Source organism: Nanorana parkeri, unplaced genomic scaffold (assembly GCF_000935625.1).
Source record: "Nanorana parkeri isolate BGI_ZX_2015 unplaced genomic scaffold, ASM93562v1 scaffold1796, whole genome shotgun sequence".
NCBI lineage: Eukaryota > Metazoa > Chordata > Amphibia > Anura > Dicroglossidae > Nanorana > Nanorana parkeri.
In genome coordinates, this window is record NW_017308064.1 from 2,954 (window position 1) to 29,789 (window position 26,836).

At 41.6% G+C, this 26,836-nt stretch overlaps 1 protein-coding gene across 1 annotated transcript in view; it reads right to left on the minus strand.

The window, feature by feature from the left end:
* Positions 1 to 278: 278 nt before the first annotated feature.
* The window catches only part of ANO10 (anoctamin 10), a 37,562-nt gene continuing 11,004 nt past the window's right edge, over positions 279 to 26,836 (minus strand). The window contains exons 5-11 of the mRNA XM_018571631.1: positions 22,193 to 22,312; positions 19,802 to 20,371; positions 17,474 to 17,529; positions 14,291 to 14,365; positions 5,015 to 5,197; positions 2,144 to 2,335; positions 279 to 434 (exon numbers count right to left, since the gene is read on the minus strand). Coding sequence (XP_018427133.1) covers positions 279 to 434; positions 2,144 to 2,335; positions 5,015 to 5,197; positions 14,291 to 14,365; positions 17,474 to 17,529; positions 19,802 to 20,371; positions 22,193 to 22,312 — 1,352 coding nt within the window. The remainder of the gene's footprint in view (positions 435 to 2,143; positions 2,336 to 5,014; positions 5,198 to 14,290; positions 14,366 to 17,473; positions 17,530 to 19,801; positions 20,372 to 22,192; positions 22,313 to 26,836) is intronic.

The window sequence follows — 26,836 nt, forward strand, 5'->3', positions numbered from 1 at the left end:
GGTTATATGGCGGCTAGCTTACAATTTTTTGTATGTTGGCGTTCAAACCTCCTGTAGGCAGTGGTTTAACACAATTGTTTCTGAATCCCTGTGTTCCTCAATGGACGAGAAAGAAAAAACTGTTGTTGCATCATTGGCGCAGTTTCCAGCCCAGCTTTTCTATAGGGATGAATGGTAACCTATGTAAACGTATGTAAAATGCGTGAAATGCTCATCTAAGGCACACCGCACTGTAATTGCACAACATGAAAAACCTACCGTATGTATGTGAAAATAAACTAAGATAATTGAGAACTCAGCAGTACCTCTAAAGCAACCACGGTCAGAAAGGGTTCCAGGTGCCAGTCTTCAAGCATTGCTCTGACTTGTGGAGACATGCTAAGAAGAGCACAGTTGGTGACTACAGCAATAACACCCATAGTTTCAAATGCCAACTAAAAGGAAACAAAAAAGGATAAAATTAGACTGTAATATTATTTCCTGCAATCAAAGCTATTGAAAGCAAACCTGTGCATAGAGGGGAAAAAGTAAGACTGACAGCAGAGCAAGAAAGCGGGCAGCAAAAGCTGTCAGCGGATATTAATTACTTTACATTGTCCTTCCAGTGTCACTCAAAGCCCCACAATGTTTTTCTACTTCCTGGTATTAGAAACATGCATGCATGCCCTTGTCCTATTCTATAACAGAATGCATGGGACCTGTACAACTTATCCACTGACCTGGGTGTTATCACATGGGCAGTGTGCATATGATTATGCAAATAGAGGCCATTCTAAGGATGTTGTTCCAGCACGTCTGAAATATATTGTACCTAATACTATATGCTGATGTCTGAGAATAGCCTTTGGGGTTAAAACTCGTTAATGCATAACATAATTTATTAAAGTGAATAGTAATAATGCTAACACTATAGGAAAAGACTCTGACACACAACAAATCTGCATTTAATCTGTAAGGAAAACATATCTAAATCTGTATTGAGCTGTAAACTGTACAGACTAGTTCTGGATGGAAATTACTATTATAAATGACAGTTTGCAGATGTGGGGGCAGCTTTATGGGTTTTGTTTTACATGCCTACAAAGGTCAAGTGTGAATCAGCACTGACTCCCATCTCCAAATAGAGGACATAGAGAGCAAATGTTTCTTAGATGGAAATATCTGCATGCTACAGAGGAGGACCGGCCCGGTGCCAGATACTTATGAGTAGGAGCCCTTACTCTGTTTCAGTGAATTGTCTAGAGTGCAAATTCAATAAATACAAAAAGAGTCTCCCCATGCCTACTTTAATAGATGTTCCATAAAGGTGAATCTGATCAAGATCACATTACATTATATTTTAAGGTTATTAAAGGAGAACTATGAGGTTGAGTGATTTTCACTTAACCTCATAGTTCGAGCCGACGTGTGACAATGAAACTGTCACACGTCAGCTCAATAGATCAGGATGTGAGCGAACACATTCCATCGCTCACTTCTCAATCATGTCCCTGCAAAGAGCCGTGACTGCCACTCACGGCTTCCTGCAGGGATTCCCCCCCTTCTCTGTCCGATCCCCCAGCGCTGATGGGCGGGACGGATGGGGCGAGTACAGCTGGCTCTAGATAGGCAGTCACTCACGCAGCTGGTTGGATCTCGACACTAATGTCACGGATCCTTCCCGGCTGCGGTGATCTCAGTATTCCGCGAGCTGTAGCTCGCAATATACTGAGCTTTGGGTCACGGGAGGATGCTAGTTTGTGTCCTCCCTTGACAATTAGGAGAACTATGGGGAAAAACACTTACCCCATAGTTCTCCTTTAAAGTGGAACCCCATGCAAGGCTTTTATTACTGTTGGGGGCATTCACTCTCACTTTCTACCCTAGTAACCATACAATAATTTAAATAAAAATATAAAATGTTACAACTGCCATCAGAACAAATCTTCTAATGGGATACCTGTACCAGAGTTAACTGTCCCTCATTTCCTGCTGTGAATCTGGGACAGGAAGTGTAGTAAAATCTCCTTAATGGTAATTCAGACAGCTGTTTGAACGTAACAGCAGATTCAAATCTTCCACACAAGTTTTAGCTGGACTTCAGCTTTAAGTTCAGCTCAGAATACTACCATTAAGTATCATAAAAGAAAAATTAAATACAAACCATCCATACTCCAATGCTGGAAGAAGGTTCGGAAAATGGACGCTTAAAGACACGGCATATTTTTAATGCATCTGTGTACACTTCAGAAACATTGTTAAGGACAACTAATATGGCTGCTGCAGGAAACACACATGAGAAAAGGCTGACATAACCAAACAGCAGGAATAACTCCAAGTAGTCATCAAATGTTCCCTAGGAAAAAAAAAGTAAAAAAATGTCAGGACATGATAACATGGATTAAGAGAAGCAGAACTATACACATTCCGAAAAGAAAACTTTTTATTTATCAGACAAATTTCCCACCATGAAGGTGTAAAATTCTGCAGCCCAATGTCTGTGTGTGCACTTGTCTGATATATTAGTGTACAGGCCAGGAACGGATTCGTATAAAAAGTCTATTACTGGCACAGGTCTAAGGTAGTACAAACTCCTGGGGGCATCAGGCTACTCTTTGTCATGCTCTGTCAATATATTTCTTATATAGCCCATCAGGAAGCAAGGAGAAAACTCCAAGCACATATCCACACCAGGGTGGTCTGTCGCGGTGTGTTTAAACACAATGCCAGCTGCATTTTCTTGCTTTTGAAAACTGCTTTGTACTTGCATAATACATATGTATACATGTAAATGAATATGGCTTTGCTGGGATGGATAACAGCTGCTAAAACACCTAGCATTTCAAATGCCCCCTCTAGTGCTGGTCTCAAGAAAAAAAACCTAAGGTCACATGGTCTTTGCTGCAAGAAAGGATCAGCTAATCTGATCCTGTACAAAAGAGATAATGTGACCAAATGCCTGTTTTTAGTTATGTGACCTGCAAAGGAATGGGGATGGGGGGCAAAGACAGTATTACTATCAGTAAATGTAACTAATTTAGCCGATGTTAGTGTATAAATATAGTTATAACACAAGAAAATCGGGCCAACGTGTAGAACATGGCATTTGAATACAGCGGTGCTAATAACAGTATACAGAGATGAACAAGTTGAATATCACATGGCCAGTGACCTGAATTGAATCCACACAGTACATCAATGCAATATACTCATGCCTCATGTACAGGGCCAAAAAAGTCAGCTGCAGAACTGTGGGGCATAGCATTGCAATCCAGTCCTGGCAGCAGTTTTAAGCAGTACAGATGGCGTTTTAAAAAGAAAAACTAAAAATAAAATGTCAATCATCTAACTTCCACCAAACTGAATTCTAAGTATCTAAGTTAAGGAGACTCAGCAGCTAGATAAAAAAAACCAAAAAAAACATAATAGTTGTACAATGTAAAACATTATTAAAATAACCTTAAGATAAAACAAAAAATGACATGTGCACTTGGTAATTCTGCCACCATATTACTGGTGTACAGACTATAGACCATAAAACCTTAGCTCCTCCCACTTCAGTAAAAGGGGGCAACATAACTATTTTTAATCTGACAAATATTTAGTAAGCTAATATTCTTGCTTTTATTTTACACTCTGCATAACTTCAATGCACCTGAAAGTTATATCACTAAAGGGGCCAATTATAAACAATTTGCAAAGCCATTGGCCTTGCAAATCTCTAGGAATATTCGTTATGTGCGAATAGATACATGAAACAAACATTCTTGTATATTGTCTTTATAAGTGGAATGTACACTCACTGGCCGCTTTATTAGGTACACCTCTTCGGCTGCTCGTTACCCCAAATATCTAATCAGCCAATCACATGGCAGGAACTTAATAGATTTAGGCTTGTAAGCATGGTCAAGATGGTCTGCTGAAGTTCAAACCAAGCATCAGAATGGGGAAGAAAGGCGATTTAAGTGACTTTGTACATGGCATGGTTGTTGGTGCCAGACGGACTGGTTTGAGTGTTACAGCAACTGCTGATCTATTGGGATTTTCATACACAATCATCTCTAGAGTTTACAGAGAATGGTCTGAAAAAGAGAAAATGTCCAATGAGCGGCAGCTCTCTGAGCAAGAATACCTTGTTAATGTCAGAGGTCAGAGGAGAATGGCCAGACTGGTTCAAGCTGGTAGGAAGGCAACAGTAACAATAACCACATCCCTACATCCAAGGTATGCAGAAGAGCATCTCTGAACACACAACACATTGAACCTTCAAGCAGATGGGTTACAGCCACAGAAGATCAAACCGGGTGCCACTTCTGTCAGCTAAGAACAGGCAACTGAGGTTGCAAGGGCTCACCAAAATTGTAAAATAGAAGACTTAAAAAATGTTGGTCTGATGAGTCTCGATTTCTGTTGCGACATTTGGATGGTCGGGTCAGAATTTGATGTAAACAACATGAAAGCATGGATCCATCCTGCCTTGTATCAATGGTTCAGGCTGGTGGAGCTTCGCATCATGGATGTGCAGCCGACAAATCTGCAGCAACTGTGTTATGCTATCATGTCAGTATGGACCAAACTCTCTAAGGAATGTTTCCATCACCTTGTTAAATCTATGCCACAAATAAATAAAGCAGTTCAGAAGATAAAAGGGGTCCAACCCAGTACTAGCAAGGTGTACCTAATAAAGTGGCGAGTGAGTGTATTTTCAAATGGAATCTTGTAATACAGCATTATGGCCACTAGATGGAGTAGAGGAGCACCAGAAATAAGTATTTTCTTATGCTCCTTACCTCCATCTAGTGGCCATAATGCGGTGTTACAAATACTTTTGCGTTATAAAGAAAATACTGTATACAAGAACGTTTGTTTTGTGCATCCATTCACACAGAACGAACATTCACAAAGATTTGCAGGGCCAATGACTCTGCAGATTGTTTATAAATTCCTCAAAGAATTCTGCAACATTTTTCCTTCATATACAAAAGGTGTTATCTCTCATGCAAGAAGCTTCATATATGATTCTACAAATACTTACCAGATAAGTGTACATATTCTTTTCTAGGTAAATTTGCTCCGACAATGTGTACTTAGAGGCTGAATTCAGCGGTTTTGGTTTATCAGCTACTTGTCTGTTAGTTCTCTTCTGCATCCAGTAAGGAAGAACGGTCTCAAAAATCTGGTTAAAGAACTGAGAGACCAGAAGCAAGCAGACCAGACTCTGCAGAGAAAAGGAAGAAATATATAATTAAAAAAACGAAACCTTACACATATAACATTGTACAAACAATTCAGATTTTCTGCTTGGAGTATAAAGGTGAGCTGTTTTTTTCTGATGTTTTCATAATGGTAATGGTTCCCTAAGATGGTGTAATGTAGGTGCAGTATGAGGATGTGTTACAAACTTTGTCTATACTTACATAAAAATGAATACACTGTCAAATATATGGAATGTCCAACAGCCTTAGTTCTAACTTATGCATCAGAAAAAGTGTTCATGTGAAGCTAAGCCTCCATGATGAAAGGAACTGAAATCCAATAAATGACAGAGGTAGGCCAGGGAGTCAGGCTGGAGAGGAAATGGCTAGACAATGCTGGCTCTGACTCACTCCAGCTTCTAATGCACACTGTAAGAAGCGTACAGTGTGCAGTGAAATCAGACAAAGCATTTTCAGTTACAATAGAGGAGCCTGTACAACTGTTCAAGACTGAATATAGTGCTAAAGTCCAGCTTTAAATAAGGTTGAATGAGTTTTATGCAATCCATTGCACCCTTGCAACCATATAAAACTGAGCCACTGGTAACATTATATTATTATTTTTATACAGGCTTTATATAGCGCCAAGTTTGCGCAGCGCTTTACAATATAAGGAAGACATTACAATCACAATACAAATCAAGAAAAGATGGTAAGTAGGGCCCTGCCCGTGAGGGATTACAATCTAAAAGGGAGGCGGAAGTGATACATGAGGAGGGAGCTGTTTGGGGATGAATAGTTTGAGACCGTGATGGTTGAGCGGTTAGGTTGAGGTGGGATAGGCTTCCCTGAAGAGATGAGTATTTAGGGAATGCCTAAAGGCAGTCAAGGTGGGCGACAGACGGACAGGTTGGGGTAAAGAATTCCAGAGGATGGGAGAGACTCTAGAGAAGTCCTGGAGGCGAGCATGGGAGGAGTTGACAAGGGAGCTGGAAAGCAGGAGGTCTTGGGATGAGCGGAGCCGACGGTTAGGGTGATACTTTGAGACCAGGTTTGACATATAGCCGGGGGCGGAGTTGTGGATGGCTTTGTAACTGATTGGTAATATTTTGAATTTTATCCTTTGGGCGAGTGGAAGCCAGTGCAGGGATTGGCAGAGGGGGGTTGCAGACACTGAGCGGTTGGTTAGGTGAATGAGTCTGGCAGCTGCATTCATGATAGCAACATTCTATGCAACTTCCTCTGTCTCTGTTTGATGGATAGTAAATAGAGTAATGGTTGGAGTGGGATCACTTGGTGCATTTTCACATAGATGAGCAAATGTGATTCTCAGAAGACCAGATTACTAGCAACAAGGAGATTGTAGACAGGGGTGCAATACTGCTAGATAAAAAAAAGAAGCCCAGGGCAGGTAAGCAGTGCTCTTTTTATGCATTTCAATGCTTAATACTGAAATACGACTGCAGTATTTTTCCTTTTGCATTACTTCTGCCTTGCTCAATGTAGGACAAATAAAAAGGTTCCTTTTAATGGCAGCCCCATCAGCAACTCAGTCATATTCCTTTTGCTCCCCTGCTGCTCTGTTCCACAGCGGGGAGCAAAGAAAAATATTCAGTACTTCATGTATGGGGTGACCGACTCCATTCCTCCCATGTGCTGGCGTTTGCGTACGGATCCTACCGCACCCCCTTACCCGACTCCCCTTCTTTCAGGAGCTGGGTGCAATGTGTCCCAAAAGTACGTCTTCTTTATTGAAGCATATTGCCACATATACAGCGCAACGTTTCGGGCCATGCGGGGTCCTCTTCGTCAGGCCCAATATGTCAATGAAGGGGACCCTGCACGGCACCGAAACGTTGCGCTGTATATGTGACAATATGCATCAATAAAGAAGACGTACGCTTGGACACGTTGCTATGGTGTGCATATGACATTCCTGTTTTCTCAAGTGCTAGTGCTTGGTCACCTACTGCTCAGGCATCTAGTGCCGTCACTAAAGGGCTAACTCTTGTTCCTAGTTGCCGAAAAGGATTGGCATAGACACGAAAAGGAAAGTCAACTCAAGATTACATTTCATATGACCCCTTCTTGTAAGAATCAGCAAGTCTGTCATATGTGCACCTGGTCCAGACTTTGCTCCCTAGTCACGTAACTGTACTGTACTTTCTTCCTCCATTGTTCCACTAAGAACTGCAGTAATTATAGAGGGTGAGCAGGGTGTGGTCAACTTACTAGGTTTAGAACGTAGGAGGCTTCAAATGGGCCGCTGGCATCCCAATGTCGTCTGTGCTACAGAGGATTGCTAGAGACCGATATGCTACAGGTGTCATTGAAGGCGGAAGCTATACTGTGCGGGGGACTGTTAGAGACTGGGGACAGATTATATAAGCCTACTTGTGATCACTGCCATTATACCGTTTTTAAAAATCAATGCTCAATCAAAATTCTCACTACTGGCTGCTGGAGCCGAAGGGCTGCACCATAAATACCAAAAGGTCTGCATACGTTCCTTAGGCAAGAGGTTGGGCACCAGAGGTGTAAGCTACTAAACACACTAGTCCCTACTTTGACATGCTTAATTTCAAGGCCATTCCAATTATGAAGGAGCGGATGGCTATAGGGACTTATCTTGTGAATGTCAAGGTACACATTTTAGTCAAGTGGCAGGTAGGCTGCTGCTGGTGAGTTCAGACTAAAAAAAATGATCATTTTTGACCTTTAAACAATATGCACCTACTATGTCATTTATATATGAACAGACATATCCCATTGAAGGTATGTGTGTGTATATGGAATACAATTGTTTGGGATTCATTTATTATGAATTTCTAAGAAAGTAACACTGTATCCATGGAAATGTATAGAGAGGTGAGAGTGCTGCAGTGACAGAAAATCATTCCATTAAGTATCTGACTGTGTGCGTGCTTGCGCTGCAAAGTCTATGTCAAGAGCCCCCTCTAGTGTTTCTCTAGAAAGATAAAATATACATCCCTATTTTGTGTCATACCCCGACATGTATACAAGCTATAAATCATTATTTTAAGCAAACCTTCGGAGACAGAAATAAGGGTACTTACACTATTGACTTGTTTAAAAAAGGCTGTCATCATGAATCTAGTGAGATCCGGAAAGTCTGCACTCTCGTCCTGCATTCTTATTCCAAAAATCCTACCTGAAATAAGCAATGGCAGCTCCTATTTGTCTATACCCACAGAATCCCTTTAAGCTAAATGTTTCATTACAAACCCATATTAATGCATACCCATCACCAGGGCCGGATTTACCGTCCCTGACGCCCCAAGGCCAGGTTCCGCAAATTTTTATTTTTATACTTATTTCAATTTTTATTTATCTTATCGTTTACTTTTTTTTACATTTTGAATAATTTTTTTTATCTTTAATCATTTTTTTATTTTATTATTGTTTATAATTATTTTTTAATAATTTGTTTCTTATTATTTTTTACTTTTTAATCACCTAGCGCCGGCTTCATCGCGCTACATTTAGCTCTGCTTTCCCAAAGCAGGGCTAAATGTAGGAAGCAATTTATCCCCCGGAACTGCACGTTCCGGGTGTCGGGGGAATCCACAGACGCTGCCGCAAGGCCTGGCCTCGGTGGCCTTGTGGGGAATCCGGGCCTGTCCGTCACCTATATGTGCCTTTACCTAAACTTTCCACTTCCACAAGCAGCACCCAAGCACACTGTGATCCCCTGTATGAAAGCCAGGATTGCACTGATGAACATTATAACGTAAAGCCCAAGTGAGGGATCTAGCACAATAATTAAAACAATGAATATTAGTTCTGCAGGGTGCTCTTTACTTTGACACCTGTGGTGCCTGAAGACTGAGCCATCATACACCGGTATGGAGCCTTGTCCCTGTATGGTAGAGCCAGCAATTAAGGAGATTCTGGCTTAAGGTGAAATAAACAGTACACAGAAATGTGGCTCTGCTACAGAAACTATGGTGGGCAAAGTTATGGCACTTTAGTTCAGGAGAGCTGTGGAGGTAGGTTAGAGTACTTCTGTTAAAAGTACAGTTATCCCTATAAGTAAACCAGTCATTAGAAGGTGCAGCAGGGTACCTGTACATATCTTTTCTTCTATAGGTTGCTTTGTGCACCCTTATAGACCACAAACCTAGACATTTAGCTTCCCATGTTGAGGATTTGAGATGCAAAAAGGGACAGGACATTCTGACATACCATGTTAGGTACTTATGACAGAAAAAGGACAAAGGAAAAAACAAAAACAAGGGGCGCCTTTCCTAGTGTAGATACATTTTTATCAGCAAAACGGCAAAAGTAGGATAATACTCACAAAAGAGTAGATGACAATGAGCCTTCAAAAACAAAGGTTGATCCTCATTTTAGCAAAGAGCAAAACACAGCATGTGAGAGCTGCACAGATAGTGTTCCTGTGTGCCAGCAAGGTATGCCTCAGTCGACGCGTTTCCAGGGCCACGCCCCTTCCTCAAAGTTTCTGAGGAAGGGGCGTGGCCCCGGAAACGCGTCGACTGAGGCATACCTTGCTGGCACACAGGAACACTATGCTGTGTTTTGCTCTTTGCTAAAATGAGGATCAAATGAGGATCTTTTGCGAGTATTATCCTACTTTAGCCATTTGGCTAATAAAAATTTATGTACACTAGGAAAGGCGCCCCTTGTTATTATTTTTTCCTTAGATATCACAGCCTCCCTGACTGATGAGGGGCAGCGACCTGTAGAACTTCTGCATGTTTACCTCTTCAGTGGAGTGGTCACCTCTGGCGCTATTGTTTTTTTATTACAAAAGGGTCAAAGTTTAAACCTGCTGATCTTAGAATTTAGGTAAGATAGGAGTGACAAACTGGTGTGGTTTATAGTAATATTGTCACTAAAACAAAACGCGAGTCAAATGTATTTTTGATTGTGAAAAAAATATACATTGGAACGAATTGTGTTCAGACTAAAAGGATTATTTTGACAGTTTTGAGTGAAAAAGACTTTTTGTGTTGTGTGGGTATTTTCAGTCAGTTGAAGAGTAGATGTAAAGCTTAACTGGATGACATTTATTTTGTTCTGATTGTCATAAACAATAGCCATGTTTTTCTTTTTGGAAAAACGGTTTAACTTTTTTTTTTATTATTCTTTTTTGCCATCTCAGTGCAGCTAACCTTCTGCAGCCACTTCCTGTCACAGATGCACTCCAACAGTGACTGCTTGTCATTGCACAAAACTGACTTCCTGAAGGTGACAGCGAAGAAACACTCCTGCTCAATGAGCACTGCATTGCTACCCATAGGCTCCACCAGGTGGACAGGTTGACAATGCAAGAGAGCAATGGGGAGGGAGACAAGGACAAAGCGCTGTCACCCTATCATGCACCCTGAAAGCTGCCAGAATTAAAATACTGAAAATGATTTGAAATTACATTAATACATTGAAGATTATATGAAAGTTAGTGGCTGGGTTTGATTCTACTTTACTTTTTTCAATTTAGAATTGAAGTGAGCTTGAAAAAAAAAAAACACAGTGCAACTAAATAGCAGTTGTCATTGCTTTCATTGCAAATGAATAAATGACAACAAGCAATGACCTTACAACTGTTTCCAGGCCACAAAGCTGGGTGAGAATGGGGCTCAAGCTGACAAACCCTACTGCACTGCTGTAAGGAATTTGCAGTTCTCTGTATTCGGGTACCAGGAATCCTGGCACCCGAACTTTAGCGTCAACACTGAAGCGTCAACAACTTTAGCGTCAACACTTGGCACACTGAACTTTAGCGTCAAGATTTTTTAGGATAATTTTGGTATTTTGGTATGATACTACATTTTTTTAACCCCTTCGTGACGGGAGACGTACACTGTACGTCCAGCCACAAAAGGGACCAAATTACTTGTCACGTACACTGTACGTGACGAGTTATTTGCTGCTTTAGGGCCTGTTCACATGAGATCAGGTCCTGATCAGGTGCTGATCAGCAGACGTGGAGCTGCAGATTATTGTTGTGAATTTATAGTTTATGTCACTGTAACAAAATAGCTAAGGATATGGGATAGCTTTAGAATACGTGTAACAGATAAAGTGGACCTGAGCGGTGAAGATCTGCATCTACAAGTCCCAGTTGTGCCCAAGTAGTACCCTATAAAATGTATCTTTTGTCCTGAATTACTGCTAGAAAGTAGCAGTGTGCGTCTGCACCTTAAGCTGCATAGCTGTATATCTGCAGTGACATTTAAGGCACCATGCCTCTGACTGCTAGTCTCATGAGGTTTAGAGCAGGGATGGGTAACCTCCGGCTCACAAGTTGTGGTGAAACTATAAATCCCATGATGCATCTGTCTCTGGGAGTCATGCCTGCGGCTGTGAGACTCTAGGAATGCCTCATGGTATTTTCACCACAGCTGGAGGGCCAGATGTTCCCCACCCCTGATTTAGGGTAAGATTTGGTGATGTCACTACAGTGCTGCCCACTGTTCTCCTTGCTGGATAGAGCTTTACCTGAAGACCAGCAGTGTAAGGATCTCTCTGCTTTTGTTTTATACCTTTTTTGGATCTGTGCTTTCTGCACCTCTCCTGCTGCTTTTTAAATATACCCCATCATTTATCAGGAGGCAGCTGAGACACAGGGAAGCAAACCCCCAACTCTACTAAGATGGCCACTTCCATACAAAGATACAGTGAAGAACAAGGCATTGTATGACAGTCATAGGGAAAAGATCAGCAGCAGGAAGCCTATAGCGAATACTGATCTGTTTACCTTCTATGGGTAAGGCTTTCACAGCTCAGGTCCCCTTTAACCCTTTCCCCGCCACCGCGCAAAAACGACAACATAAAAAAAAACGATTAACATAAGTCGCTTATTTACAGTTTTGCGCACCTTAATTTTTTTACCTTTTACACAAAAAGGCGCAATTTGAAATATTTCTTATTTATTAACTCAATACAGTTTTATCTTTTAGATTCAGTCAGAATTTGTTTTTTTTGTGCGCTGATACTGATTTTAGTGATTTATCAATTGAATTGTGTATTTTTATCGGTTTAATATTAATTTGAGAAACATTTGCGCAATTATCACAGGGCCTACAAATTTAGTAGCACCATCTTTTTATTCTACCGGGCCTGCACTTTCAGAAAATATATGGTTTGGGGGGTCTTTTACAAACGCTAGCAATGCAGCAGTTGAAAATCAAATCAATGGGAAAAATTGCAAAAATGGCGTGGCCAGCTGAGGTGCAAAAAGCACTGGGTGTCTAATAAGGTGTATTCTATGGGTGAAGGGCTGCTGCTGCAAAAAAAAAAATCATACTGTTCATCAAGCTGGCTCGTAACCATAGTATTGGGCTTCCGGGTGCTGCAAGGGAGAGAGAAGCAGCTAGAGTAGTGAAAGGTTCCAGTTGCATTCCCACCCCCTTCTCACTCCTTGCCCATTTACAAAAAACCTTACATTTTTTTCCCTCACAGGATACAAGGCTCTAGCCACTTCTATCACCCCTGCAGCATCCGGAATCTCTGGGTATACTGAAAAGGGCATTTGAAACATTTGGGATGAAAAAAAAATAAAAAACATTGTTGTGTGATAAACCAGTTGTCAGGTGACTGCCATTTACAAAGTTAGTTGACACCAAAATATATTGTGTCTAATTGATAATGGCAAAAAATAATTACCATAATGTTATCCCCAGCCTCGAAAAAACTGAAGCGCTTAATTTGCATCAAACATTTCCCTTTTTTCCTGAATGCCACATATACAAAAGGATTGTGTGAACATAAGCTCTTGCTTTTGCCCCTCTAAGTGATTAAGAAGATTTGCTATAGCTGTGTGGTCGTAGCAAAGAATAGCTACTTGGCGTGGTTATTTTGAGGGATGCATTTTAAGCAATGTCCAATACTCATTGTAATGTGATCTTATCTGAAGACTTCAGAGCTTAGGCACTAGACTGAGCTAACTAGCTGAGCTGTCAGGAGAAGTTCACACTAAACTTGCTATACACAGCAACATCAAATAGAGAAGGAATGCCTGCTGCCACAGATGTAACCATTCAGCCAATGTATCATATAATGGAGAACATTACCACCCCAGTGTCTTCATTTTGTCGATCAATATAAGGAAAAAAGAGAGTAGTCACCTAGTTCTACGGTGTTGTTCCTTTTCCTGGCTAGACGGGCAACACATCTCTCTGCTGCAGCTATATCACTGGCAAATAATCACCTGCAGGTTTTGGGCCAGCAAGGAAGCAACAACCAAGAAGCGTGTACTTTATTGTGTACATGATTGTGTTTCCTGCAGTTGTCATGAGCCTAAATCATGACAACTGCAGGAAAATAAAAGCAGGGCAGCTGCCAAGAAAAAAACAAACAGCTTTTCTAAATCTGCACTCTGAAAACTAACCATCATAGGACAACTATTGTAAAAAATATTGTATTCTAGTAAATGCATGTTTTCTAGTAAAAGTATGAAGTATATTGATTCCTTTTTTTTTTTATTCCACATGCTTGTATTTACATTTTTCTCTACATTTACAAGTAGACCAGGGTGTCCAGCAAATGACTGTTAGAGTGGTTGGGGCAAGTCATGACTGTGGGGTGTGCTTACAATGGTCAGCTCCTATTCACGTGTTTTTAAATATTTTTTCTAATAGGAAACCTGTTGCTGTTACCGCTTCAATAGCTGGAGATGGGCTTTCATTTGTTTGTGGCATATTTAAAGTACATTTACAACTACATGTCCATCTAACACCATAAGGTGAAAATGCTGCATAATGCTAGTGACAGAGCGCATCATATACAGTATGTTATATTTTTGCCCATAGTTCCACTTTTTTTTTTTTCTCCAGTTCTTGGGAATCTTCAAAAACTGGTGCACAGTGAATTCACTGATCATTGAAGAGCTAAAAGTAAAAACATGGAGGGGCATGGCCAGCGCTTGGGACGGATGGCTGCTTGAGACGGAGCTCCGTGCATTTTGTTTTTTTTGTTCTCTTATTTTTTTTCTCTTCCTATGACGTGTCTATAGGGTCCTGACAAGACCTGAATTGATGTTCAATAATATATACTTTTTCTTTGTACCGTTACGAAAACTCAATAAAAACCTATTGAAATTAAAAGTAAAAACATCTTTGTAACAGACTCACCTGTTTTAACAGCGGCACATCATACATAACAAAGGCAATGTAGAAAAGTGATGAGAAGCAGTTCACACTATAGAACTGAAAGAGAAAATAAATAATTCAGAAGAATGCAACAACAATCAATAACGTAATTATATATTGTTAATGCATTAAAAGCTGTTCATGCTCTTGTATAAAAAAAATAGTACACCTGGTTAAATAACAAATATGTATAAAATATTTATTTTTCCATATTAAATAGGTCATCAAAATGTATTTTTTAGGTATTTTTGTTTCCTGTGGCCCCACACAGTTAAATTTGTTGAAGTAGACTTTGCAGTAAAATGCAAAATCCCCTTAAAGGAGAACTATGAGGCGAGTGAAAATCACTCAGCCTCATAGTTCTAGCCGACCTGTGACAATGAAACTGTCACATGTCGGCTCAATAGATCGGGAAGTGAGCGACTACATACCGTCGCTTGCTCACTTCTCGATCTATCCCTGCAGAGAGCCGTGACTGTCACTCACGGCTTCCTGCAGGGATTCCCCCCCTCCCCTCCAGCGCTAACTGGTGGAACGGACGGGTACAGCTGGCTCTGCCTCTAGATTGACAGCTGGCTCTGCCTATCACGCAGCTTGGTGGATCTTGACAGTGATGTGGGGATCCGTCCCGGCGTCTCAGTATACCACGAGCTGTAGCTCGCGATATACTGAGTTTTGGGTGACGGGAGGACGCTAGTTTGTGTCCTCCCATTACCCTTAGGAGAACTATGAGGAAAAGCCCTGACCCCATAGTTCTCCTTTAATATATCAAGGTACCTAACCCATTGTGAATACCTAATTTAAAAAAAAACAAACTGTAGGGAACAAAAGCTTTATATACAAAGTACATGTATTTATCTTTTCCCTGGCTTTCATGACATTAACATCCTTTCGGTGAGACCCCAAGAATAAAGAGGATGGCAAAATAGGATTTTTGAACTCACTGTAAAATCCATTTCTTAGAGTCCGTTGAGGGACAAAGGGAATCTTTCACTTTCAGGTTATACTGCTGTCTATAGGAGAATTTTAAGTGTGGAAACAAACAAACAAAAAAAGAATGTAGTCCAACCCAGAATAACCTTTCTTACTGCCAGCATGTCTCAGTTTTGTAGGAAAGCAGCACCGAGAGCATGATAATAAAACACAGAGGGATGCCAACAGTGTCCTTAAATGGACTCCAAGAAAAGGATTTTACAGTGAGCACAAAAATCTTATTTTCGTTCTTGTACACTGAGGGATACAGGAAGTCTTTCACCTTAGAGACGTACAAAAAGCAGTCCAACTGAGGGGTTGGCAAGCAAACAAACAAGAACAAATCCAAGAATAACAGAAAACTGGGAATGCCTGCCACTGAAAAAGTCACCTGGAGGGCTTTATATCTGGTAATGGTATCAAGAAAAGATGCAAAAATAAGTTGGCCCTCAAAGGGCCACGCTCCTTGGGTGAGGGTTCTACAGTCCAGCACTTTAAGCAAAGTGTCCCATGCATGTGTACTGGCAGGAGATCCAAGCAAGAAATAAGCCGGGTAGCCTCTAGTAGACCGTCACAATTGAGCTTTAAGGTTCCATTCACATCAGATCTGTTGCAATCCATTGTCTCGCGATACGTTTTCAATGGAAGGACACCGAAAAATGAATGGGTGTGAATGGGGCTGGTTCACACCGCTCCGTTCAGTTACATTATGTTGCACTGAAAAAAGTAGAACATGCACTACTATTTTTAGTGCAATGTAAGGCAATGGATCCGTTGGAACTAGCCCTATTTACACCCATGCGATCGGTGCCCTTCTGTTAGCATCTGTTGAAAAACAATTCGCAATGCATCAGAAGGAAATCAGAACATAAAATTTGACATGAGATTTCCTTCCGATTTTGGTGTGAATGAACCCTAAAGCTACAGCCTTTTGCACCATGGATACTGTAATCAAGAGATCAAATGTAGCAGTGGTAAGATCTTCACCAGTCAGCCATAGTTTGGCACAGGAAAGTCACAGCCAAGATTGAATAAAGAGCAGGGCCAAGCGAGTTCTAGAGATGGCTTCCAGTTAGGTCCTTAAAGTCACCGATCGGCTGTATGTTTTCGCTGACTTCCCGATCAATAGAGACAGCTAAAATTCCCCTTTAAATTATATTTTTCTATAGCTCCGCTAAATATCTGTATCAATTTCATATAATTAGTATAGCATTTATATTAGTATAATAAAACTATATTGAAATGAAAATGAACAGTATCAATTTGAAATTGCATATTACATTTACCAAATATGTGGCATTGAATCATATTTGTGTGTGGATCATTAGCTTTATGACCAAAAATATTATTTCATCACATGAAATAGGAGAGGATAGTTATATTTAGCTTTCCTATAATTATACTGTGACATTTCTTTCACAATTTGTAAGTGTGATAATGGTCACAGACCGAAAAACTGGTCTCATGCCCGAGTCCTGGTACAGCTAGAAACTTTTCATGTGTACTGAGAGATGTCATTCTTTTTTCAGTTGCATCTCAAAGTGCAATGGGCGACGGAGGATATACAAGGGGTGCTTGTTATGGGGTTTTTAATCTGTAGAACTTGTAATAGGTTGCTGGAATATTCCAAAAATCTGTCAGGAGAATGGGGGCCTGCCAATCGCTGGCTTCCTTCTGAAAATACTAGTTGCCTTACTGGGTCTGCCTTCAATTTTTTTCAGCCACAGACCCAAGACAAGCAAGCTGTAAATGATAGTCAGACATACTCATTACTCTGCTTCCAGGTCAGTGATTCAGGAAGCAATGAAGCTTGATTTGAAGGAGCCAATTTATCATGTCTTCATGAAGAATCAATTTCTGTCGAAAAAGAACCAGCATGTTTGAAGCATTAGAAATCGCTCTGTTCTTTAGAGCTGCAAGATCACATGAACTCCTTGTGAACCAGCCCAAGAAAAGGGTGCTCGCTAACGTTTTAACTTTAGCTCTTGTTTGCGACACCGGAAAAAACAGTAATAGAGTATTGTACTGTATTAGCCAACGATTAGTGCAGAAAGTTTGCAGTTTTACATTACAACACAGCACACAGTTTTGCAAAAGTTTGAAGAGAAATCACAAACATGGCATATTGTGATTATATTAAACTCTGATCTTTTCACATAATGCATCTAAACAACAAATGTAATGAACACTTACCACTAAAACCTTTAGCACCAAGTGGTTTTGATACGTTGACTCTAGTCTATGATTTTCTAAAGGAAGAACAAACTAAAATTAATGTTTATCCTTAAATTTTAGGCAGGACAGTGAAATACTCAGTCACCAGTATTAGCCAACTCCAATATACTATGGTAACCACAGTAATGTGTCCAATGAAAGGTTGTTTTTTTTGCTGATGCTGAAAGGAAAGTTTCTACACTATTGTATATGGTTATCCAGAGCTATCTAAAGCTGAATATTTACAATAAGTCACAATAGGAATGCTAATTGCATATACTGCATCGATAAAGAGGTTTATAAATCTTAACTAAAAATTCAATTGTTTCCAAACTGACTTGCTATATAAAAGTGTAGAAAGATGTTTTTTATTTACAAAAGAATATTTGCAGAACATATTTAAAAAGAGTACCACACAGGGCAGTCCCAGTGCCTCTGCAAACTGCATTCCCCAACCCCTTTATACTCACCTTACCAGAACACCCTTGCAGTTCCTTGTTCCTCTGTGACCACCACTGATATTGGCTGTGTCAGCGACCTGGGGGAGTAATAACGTCACTTCCCAGGTCATGTACCAGTGCTCAGGCCTAGCCATTGGCTGCTAGGACAGGGCACCATCACAAGGGAGCAGGTCACATGCTCCCCCATCCCTGAAAGTGGCAGGCATTTTTGCCAGCTGTGGAGGTGCCAGCAGCTGCAAGTGGGTGTAGATAAGGCAAGTTTAACGGTTCGGGGAATACCCCATGCAGAGACACGGTTACTTTGGTTACCACATGGACAAGATGACAGTATCTCTTAGCATATTTTTTAGAAGGCTGACATTTTGCTTCTATATGTCGAACCCTTAAGAGCCAATTCACACCACTGCGTTATGCTGTGTGTCGACATGTGCGTTAAGGCAGCCCATTAATTTCAAAGGGCCGTCTAAGGTACCAAACAAGGTGGATATACCATTTCTGGTGGCACACCACAATACACTTTAGCCCTTCAGCTAGGCAATTTGGGTTGCTATTCAGAATGAATGGCACAGCATCACACCGATGCATGTAATGTGCCACACATTACCGCAACTCAATAGTGTGAAAGGGTCCTTAAAGTTCTACTTTATTTACTTGAGTATGATTCAGATCCAATCACCTTCCACAATCCAAAAACATCCAAAATGGTGGTCAAGTGTATGCATGTCTGTGGTAGAGACAGACTGCAAAATCTCTATAGCACAGGGATACATGTGAATAGTTCTTTTTGATGTTATACAAATAATTAAAATGGTAAATCCACCAACAAATACTGTATGCAATAAGTACAGTAATAGGCAAATAAACTGCTCCTGACAAAATAAATTTAAGAGAACAATTTTAAAGTTGATTAAAATTGGCATAAATCACACATTGCATTGCATAATTTTTGTTCTGAAAAGATAGGCAAAGGTTTTGTTGCGGTCTGTGTGTCTATTGGGGGGATTCACCATCATTTCCTAAGAAATCAAAAATGTTACCGTTGTCACTAGTTACATAGTATTTGAGGTTGAATAAAGACATTAGTCCATCAAGTCCAACCATTTTTCCACTAGAATAGGAAACCAGAGGACATTGATTACATTGACACCAGTCGAAGGTAGTATAGTCAGCAGTGTGTTGAATTACCCATCATTAATTTCTCTCATGGAGAGTTCAGTGGAAAAGTATGTTTACCATGTCCACAATCATGAATGAACAGGAAGTGATGTAGATCACTTCCCATTCGGGGAGACAGTAAACATATTATGTCTTCAATTATTTACAAACACTCAGTGCTAGTACCCTCTGACAGATGACTCCTCCCCCGCACCTCCGGCCCGGCCTCCCGTGACAGCCGTCTCTGCTCCCACACTGCCGCTCTCCTGATCTGTCACAGGCGGCTGAGCGGAACGGTGTGGGAGGAGAGCTCAGCCTCCAGTGACAGCTATCTCCGCCCCCACACCGCTCTCCTAATCTGTAACAGGAGGCCGAGTGGTGCGGGAGGAGAGAAGTCAGCCGCTCACATTGCTCTCCTCCCCCGCACCGCTCGGCCCCCTGCGACAGTCTCCTCTCCTAAGGGGAGACACAGAGCAGCCCCCAGTGGGGAGGTGAGAAACCAGGGATGCACCACTATTTCGGCCGAAAGATGACACTTACAGCATTTTGCCAAAAGTGACATTTTTGGTCAATATGTGTCAGCGGCCGAAATTTAGCTTCATCCCTAGTAAATAGGTTAACAAACCCTGGTCTAAAGTAACGTGCAATAAGTTCTAAGGTTTGATTTAACTGGAAAAAAAACACATCTTACCATAACTTGTTAGGAATTCTGCTGCATATCTATAAATACGATTCATGATCTCAATCACAATGGCATAAACTGTGCTGGGCACATATGTCAATACCGCACTAGCAAATGTTTGATGCTCTTGGTTGTATTTCAAGGCCTGGTGTTCCATGTCAAAGTAAATCATCATCACATAAAGGGCCAAATACAAGCTGAGGCACACAAAAGGCACAGAAATGAGATACATTCGAAGTTGTCTTTTCAAACTTGAATAAGTTGGCTCCCTTTTTCCTGTGACAGGATTGGTACCCAGAACACCATGAAAGCCAGGCCTGGGTTCCTCAAATTGCCTCTTCATGAGTAGGGATCCCCATCGGTAGGCCAGTGTTGCGCTGTAACGTTTCCAGACCTCCAGGATAACAGTAGCCCATACCAAGTTGAACATCGCAAATATCACATAGTTGTCATAGCTTTCCCATGTAAATGAATAATAAAGAAGTCCAACACTAGCCATTGGTAATAAGGCCCAAGTAAAGTATTCTAGGAACGCAAAGTATAAACCAATCGTATCTCCAAAATAGTGCCGTATTTCATCTGTAAAAGATATTTATAATGCATTAGACAACTATGGAAGTTCATACTGTAGATATTGTATTCTAAACACTGAACCAGAAAAAAAAAAACAGCATATGCTTATATGTTGCATAGATCAGACTACATAGCTTACAAGATCACAAACAGTTAAAAGGTTATATTTATAAAGAAGTGAATGCAGCAATCAGTAAATATTCACCAATTTATAATATGCCCCAAAGTTTCGTTAAAAATGATGCAGACTGTAAATAGAATAAAACATTTTAGGAAAAATAATACAGTCCATTCAGGGGCGGAACTACCGCCCGTGCGGCTACACCACGGTCTGAGCCTGGGGGGGTAGGGGGGGCCCAGCAGACCCAGGGAAGGTAGGACAAGAGATGGTGGGGGGGCCGACCGTCTGTCCGGCCAACCGCACGCCCAAACGGCCGCACAGCACTGAGATCAGAGTGAGGCTGAGCAGCCTGCAAGCAAACTGTGAGGCAGCGCGGGGGCCTCGGCCAGGAGGACCCAGCGAGCAGCTTCCTGATTACACAGCCCGCCGCCTCTCCCAGCTACATGATGTTCCCGCCGCAAGGAAGAGGCGGTGAGGTGACTGCTTTTATCTTCTGTATGTGCCTAAGTTCTGTGACTTGTTTTGTAGTCCTCTATAACTGATGGAATTATTCTGCATTTCTGTAGAGAGTAATACTAGAAGTTTTAGTCCCCTATAACCGTTACTTTTCTGCATTTCTGTAGAGCGTATTGCTCAGAGTTGTAGTCCTCTATAGCCATTACCATTCTGCATTTCTGTATACAGTATTGCTGGGAGTTGTAGTCCTCTATACAGAAATGCAGAATGGTAACAGCTATAGGTGGGCAGGGCGGGCCTTGTAAGAGCCGGAGGGGGGGGGCAAAAAAAAATATTGCACCAGGGCCCATTGTTCCATAGGTCTGCCACTAAGTACATTCTTGCAAACATCTGCATTTTTCATGACAACAGGAATGTATTCTTACTTAGGCAGGGCTGCTCTGTGCAAGCCATAAGAACATTTGCCTATCTGAAAAAAGAAACATGGTTGTCATGACTAAGATTGCATTATATGGCTGCTGATGAAATACTGCCTTTGTTAAGCAACAAACCATACTGTCTCATGTGTAGCTCAATATATCCCGTAACTGAGCAGTGTCCACATAGAATGCCTGAAATACTTTTCTAAAATTGAGAGGAGGCTCGGTTGACATCAAGATAGGGACCCTTGGCTCTGTTTGTAATGGCATGATGGGCATCTGTTAAAGTTGATCTATGAAATGCAATTGGGAAAGCATTTTTTCTGAAAATATAATATTAGTTTTTTTTACCTTTTACTGACTTAATTTCTGTTCAAGAGTCAATTGAAGTCAACAAGCCATCTGACTACAGAACACGCACAAATCTGAGGAAGGGATTTAAGCCATGCTCCGTTCACTCAGTAACTCCTATAAAATGTTGCTGTGGATGAGATACGTGGGGGCATGTCTGCGGCAGCACAGTTTTCATTCACACAGGTTTATGCCCAAAGTGGCCACACACATTCTCCCTGCTGCCCTGTATGGGCTTACAATAGGTTGAACCGCGAGGGATTTTAAAAAGAAAGCCTTGGAATTTACAGCTCGATAAAAACACATTTGACAACATAACTGGGTGTTCAGCATGTAAATATACCTTTATTGAGGGCTACATACTGTATAAACTTTAAAGCTTAGAAAGATGCATGTGAGAAATAAGATACCACTAATACATATTTCTCTGAGTAAAAAAAGAACAGAAGGTTTCATCAGCACTAAAATGAATGATCTTACCTACAGGTTGCTGAGAAATTCTGGCACGACCATACCAATTTTTAGCCAGCAATTTTAATTTTTCTCTGTCATGTAAAGGAAATATCTGGAGCAGAATACCACTGGTCTGCATTCTTCTAACTGAAAAAGGGAAAGTGAAATTCATATTAAAAGAAATAAAAGCATAATTCTACCAAATGTATAGGTCAGGGGTCCTCACACTTTCTAAACAAAAACCAGTTCACTGTCCCTTAAACCTTAGAGAGGCAGGACTGTGGCCAGTAGAAGTAGAAAAGGTCCTGATGCCAGTCGAAGTAAACAATACCTCAGGGTTGGCGAACAGCGAGTAGTGGTTAGTGGGAGGAGGAATAATACCCTATTGCTGGTATCAGTGGAAGGAATAGAGCCCAACATTGGTATAAGTAGAAGGAATAGTGCTCCATCATTTGCATCAGTGGGAGGAATAGTGCCCCACTGTTGGTGTCAGCAGGCAGAATGGTGCCCCACTGTTGGTAACAGCAGGCAGAATGGTGCCCCACTGTTGGTGTCAGTGGGAGAACTAGTGTCCCAGAGTTGATGTCAGTGGGAGGAAGAGTGCCCCATTGTCGGTGTCAGTAGGAGGAATAGTGCCCTATCGTTCATGTCAGTAGGTGGAATAGTACCTAATTGTTGGTGTCAGTTGGAGGAACTAAGCTCTATTGTTGGGGTCAGTGGGGGAAAGAGTGCCTCAAAGCAAGCAAAGGGCCACGGTTTGAGGGCCACTGGTATAGGCCATACAAGTTAGATTTATTGTACACTGGGTAACTTTAGATTTGAGTTCTGCCATGACACTAATCAGTAAAAGGACTGGTATATTGTTTAAATGCAACATCTAATTTATATGACGTTGCCGGGTTGGGTACCCGCTCATTGTACTGCAAGGTGAATGTATGTGTCGTTGTATCCCCCTTTTTTGTAACCTTTTAATTTCTGTGTCAGGGTCAATGTTGGACCCATTTATCCTTTGTTTGAAAACAAGAAAATAAAGATTATACAAAAAAAAATGCAACATCTAATGAGATAACTATGTGAGCAGACACATTGTTGACCTTCGGCTAAAATTTGATTGTTGCCTGGATTTTTAACAGACTTACCATTTTTATCTGGCATCATTTGTTCCATGTCCAGTGACTGAAAATTACACATACGGCTCAATTAACGAAAACACCAGGAAAAGGATCCTTGTTTGAAATAAATAAAGTGCACCTGTGCCAATACTATGGCCACAGAAAGATTTACATATTCTAAACAAGCAGTAAAAGAGCTTTAAAACCAACCCTCCTTAACTTTGCTAGCTGCATGTACTATGAACTAATTCATGTTAAATTATTACAACAGAGACTCTAAAGTCCGGATTACATAGGCTTATAGTGTGCTTATTTACATCAGAAGGCCGGCATACTGTCAGATTTCTGCTACATAGTCTATATTCTGCATACTTGTTTAGGGGTGGCTCGCATAGTATTTAGGCCATGTGATCTTCATGGCAGCCAGATAATCAACATTTTTAGCAGAACTCAGCAATGGCAGACTCCATATGTCTCTGAAAACGTGTACTTTATTAAAAAAAACTGGAGAAAACAGTTATTTCTGCATTGCTTTGTAACCTAAAATGCTGCAATATTTGTGTGCAGTGCCCATGGGCCTCGCTGACCGCTGCGCCGCGCGCTCTCGCTGACCGCTGCGCCGCGCGCTCTCGCTGACCGCTGCGCCGCGCGCTCTCGCTGACCGCTGCGCCGCGCGCTCTCGCTGACCAATGCACGTTACATTACTGAACTATGTGCTGTGCGTCATCCTGCTGACCTCTGTACATTTCTGCAGTGTGGGACCTTAAAGGAGGCTCAACGACGCTGCTGGAGGCTTCACCTTGTTACATAGAGGCAGCATTGATGACCCTCCCCCCAACACCCCCACCAGGAGAGGAAGAGAGCACCTGAATCAAATCAACCGTGCACTGTAAGTCCCTGTTTTTTCTGTGAAAAGGTGCCCATGCACCTGACGATTATCGTACGATAATCGCGGGTGATCCCGCAAAGTACGATAATCGGCAGGTGTATGGGCAGCGTGTGGCCGCATCTACTGTACGGTTACACGACATTCGTCTTCCAAGCTAGCTGGAAAACCTGCCAAAAATCGTACGATCTGACCTTAGTACTGTGCATCACACCACTGGCCTCTGGACTCCACGTTGTTACTGATCTCTGTACTCTATGTCACACCACTGACCTGGCGGAGTTAAGTCCAAGGCAGGGTAGGGGTTAGGTGGGGCAACTGGTGGCGAGTAACTTTTAAGGCCTGGCTAGTAGCTCAGGACTTGAAATTTTGAGCCCTGATCTAGAGCACGTGTCAAACTCCGGGCCCAGGGGCCGAATCCGGCCCACCAGGCCATTTCCTAGACTTCTACTTTCAGATCTAGGTATTAAGTTATTACTAAAACCAGTGATAATCGAATGCAGAGGCAATTATGATAAAGATTAGAAAGATTAGATACATTTATGTAGTCTTACAGATACAACCGGCCCTTTGAGGGCAACCATAATGTTGATGCAGCCCACGATTAAATTGAGTTCAACACCCCTGCTCTAGAGCCTTGGTTCTCAACTGGTGGGTCGTGACCCAAAAGTGTTCCGTGTTCAGTGGGTCGCCACGTGCCTTCCACTTTTCTATGCGAGAGGCTCCTCAGCCTCCCCCTAGCACAGCACTGTCAGTTCTTGCACCAAACAGCCATTCAAAATATGATGCCCAGTGCCGAGTGTCACCTTGAGGTGGGATGGGCTGGGGCTATGGCCACGAGGGAGCTCCATCCATACATGTATTTGTTACAGCTCCCTTGCATGTCCTGTAGAGGTGCCTGGACTGGAATGAGATCACATTCTGGCTCCCGAAACCTTTACAGGGCATGCAAGCAATGAACATATGGATGGAGCTCTGTCACAAGGTAGGGAGACTGCGTGGATCTTAACAAAAAAGATAAAAAAGATTTGGGAGTGTGTATGTGAAATTGTGTCTCTGGTTATGTATTTCTGTCAGTGATTTTGAGAGTTCGTTCACACTAGTGCAGTGCGTTAATCGAACAGTCCCATGTGATTATCGCACTGTACCACACAATCGCACCTACTACATGTTCTGGTGTGGGAAGTGCATTGCGTTGCCATTTATTTGAATGGGACCCCAAACGCACCTCCTGTCCACAGTTCAATCGCCGACACCGGAATGCGCAGTACCGCATTGCCGTGCGTTCCATTGCAGTGCGACTTGGGTCACAACTTAATGACCAAGGACAAATGTGGGTCCTGAGGTTACATAGGTTGAGAACCACCGCTCTAGAGTGACAGTTCGCCTTTTGGAACCTAGTCCTTCTATCACTCTTTCTTCCTCAGTCATCGTCCTTTTTTAGTCTGATGTATAGACCTCTATAGAATGATCTATTTAATAACCTAAAGTGTTATACTACACCAAACCTTTTATCCAACCTCTTACTGATTGTATTCGTTATTTGGATGAGCCAGTATAAGGGAAAAAAAAACACTTGTAGTATTAACCAATCCTTATGTTTTTGGATTATTTTGTTTTACCCATGTGCACCTTTCTGCTTTTTGCTTGTTTTAAATTGATCTGAGCACAGTTGCCATTGTCACTTGTGTTGGAGACAAATAGGTCACTGTTTTGCTGAATCAGGAAAAAATATGGATCACATGCCTGGCTTTGCAGGTAGGATCGTAGTGTGGTAAATGTGTGTAAGTCACAGGACAAGCTAAACAGAGCTACCAGTCTTTTGGCAGGTAAAATACAGGTACTTATGCACTATAAGTGTATGTAATATACGGTAAGTGATGAAAAGAGGCATGTCAGCCAGCAACCGCTTATCCATGTCTCACACGTTTGCTTTTCTTGTAAATCTTTGACCATAGTGCAAACACTGTGACCAGATAAGAAATGGATGAAGACATCCCCAAAAAAAAATGCCTAGAATGGAGTTCCATGTGACGTGAGGTTTGAAGGAAACAATTGTGACTACAGACATCATCAAATAATATAAGGTGGAGTTCCATAGTCATAAGTAGTCTAACCAGCCTGACTGCACCTCTGATATTTGGCCCATGCCCAGGTGATCTCTCAACACCGTAGAGATATCACATTCTGGCCAAGTGCTTTTATATCTGGACAGACTTTTTATCTTAAGTACTTTTTTCAGCTCGACATCGGCATAAAAATGGTCAAGTAAGCAGTTACTATCTACCTTCCTCATATATCACTGTGACTGTAAGCTAGTCATCCAGATCAATTCTCATGTTAGATATTAGTCATCAGAACTAAATCAGAATTTCCCACCAAGGATTGCATTGTATATTAGATAACAAATGTAGAATCAGCTTTGTGCCCACGCAATCTGGAGTCTGATTTGTATTCTAATCCTTAAGACAGCTAATCGTGAGGTAGGCTTAAGGTGCCCATACACCTTCCGATTATCGGACGATAATCGTATGCGATCGACTTTTCGTCCGATAATCGTATGTGTGCATTGCAGTGTCCGACCGACAATACTGTACAATCGTACGACTTTTGACGGTCAAGCATGTTTGAAAACTTTGCTAGATCGTACGATTGTCGAAAGGTTGCTGGCGT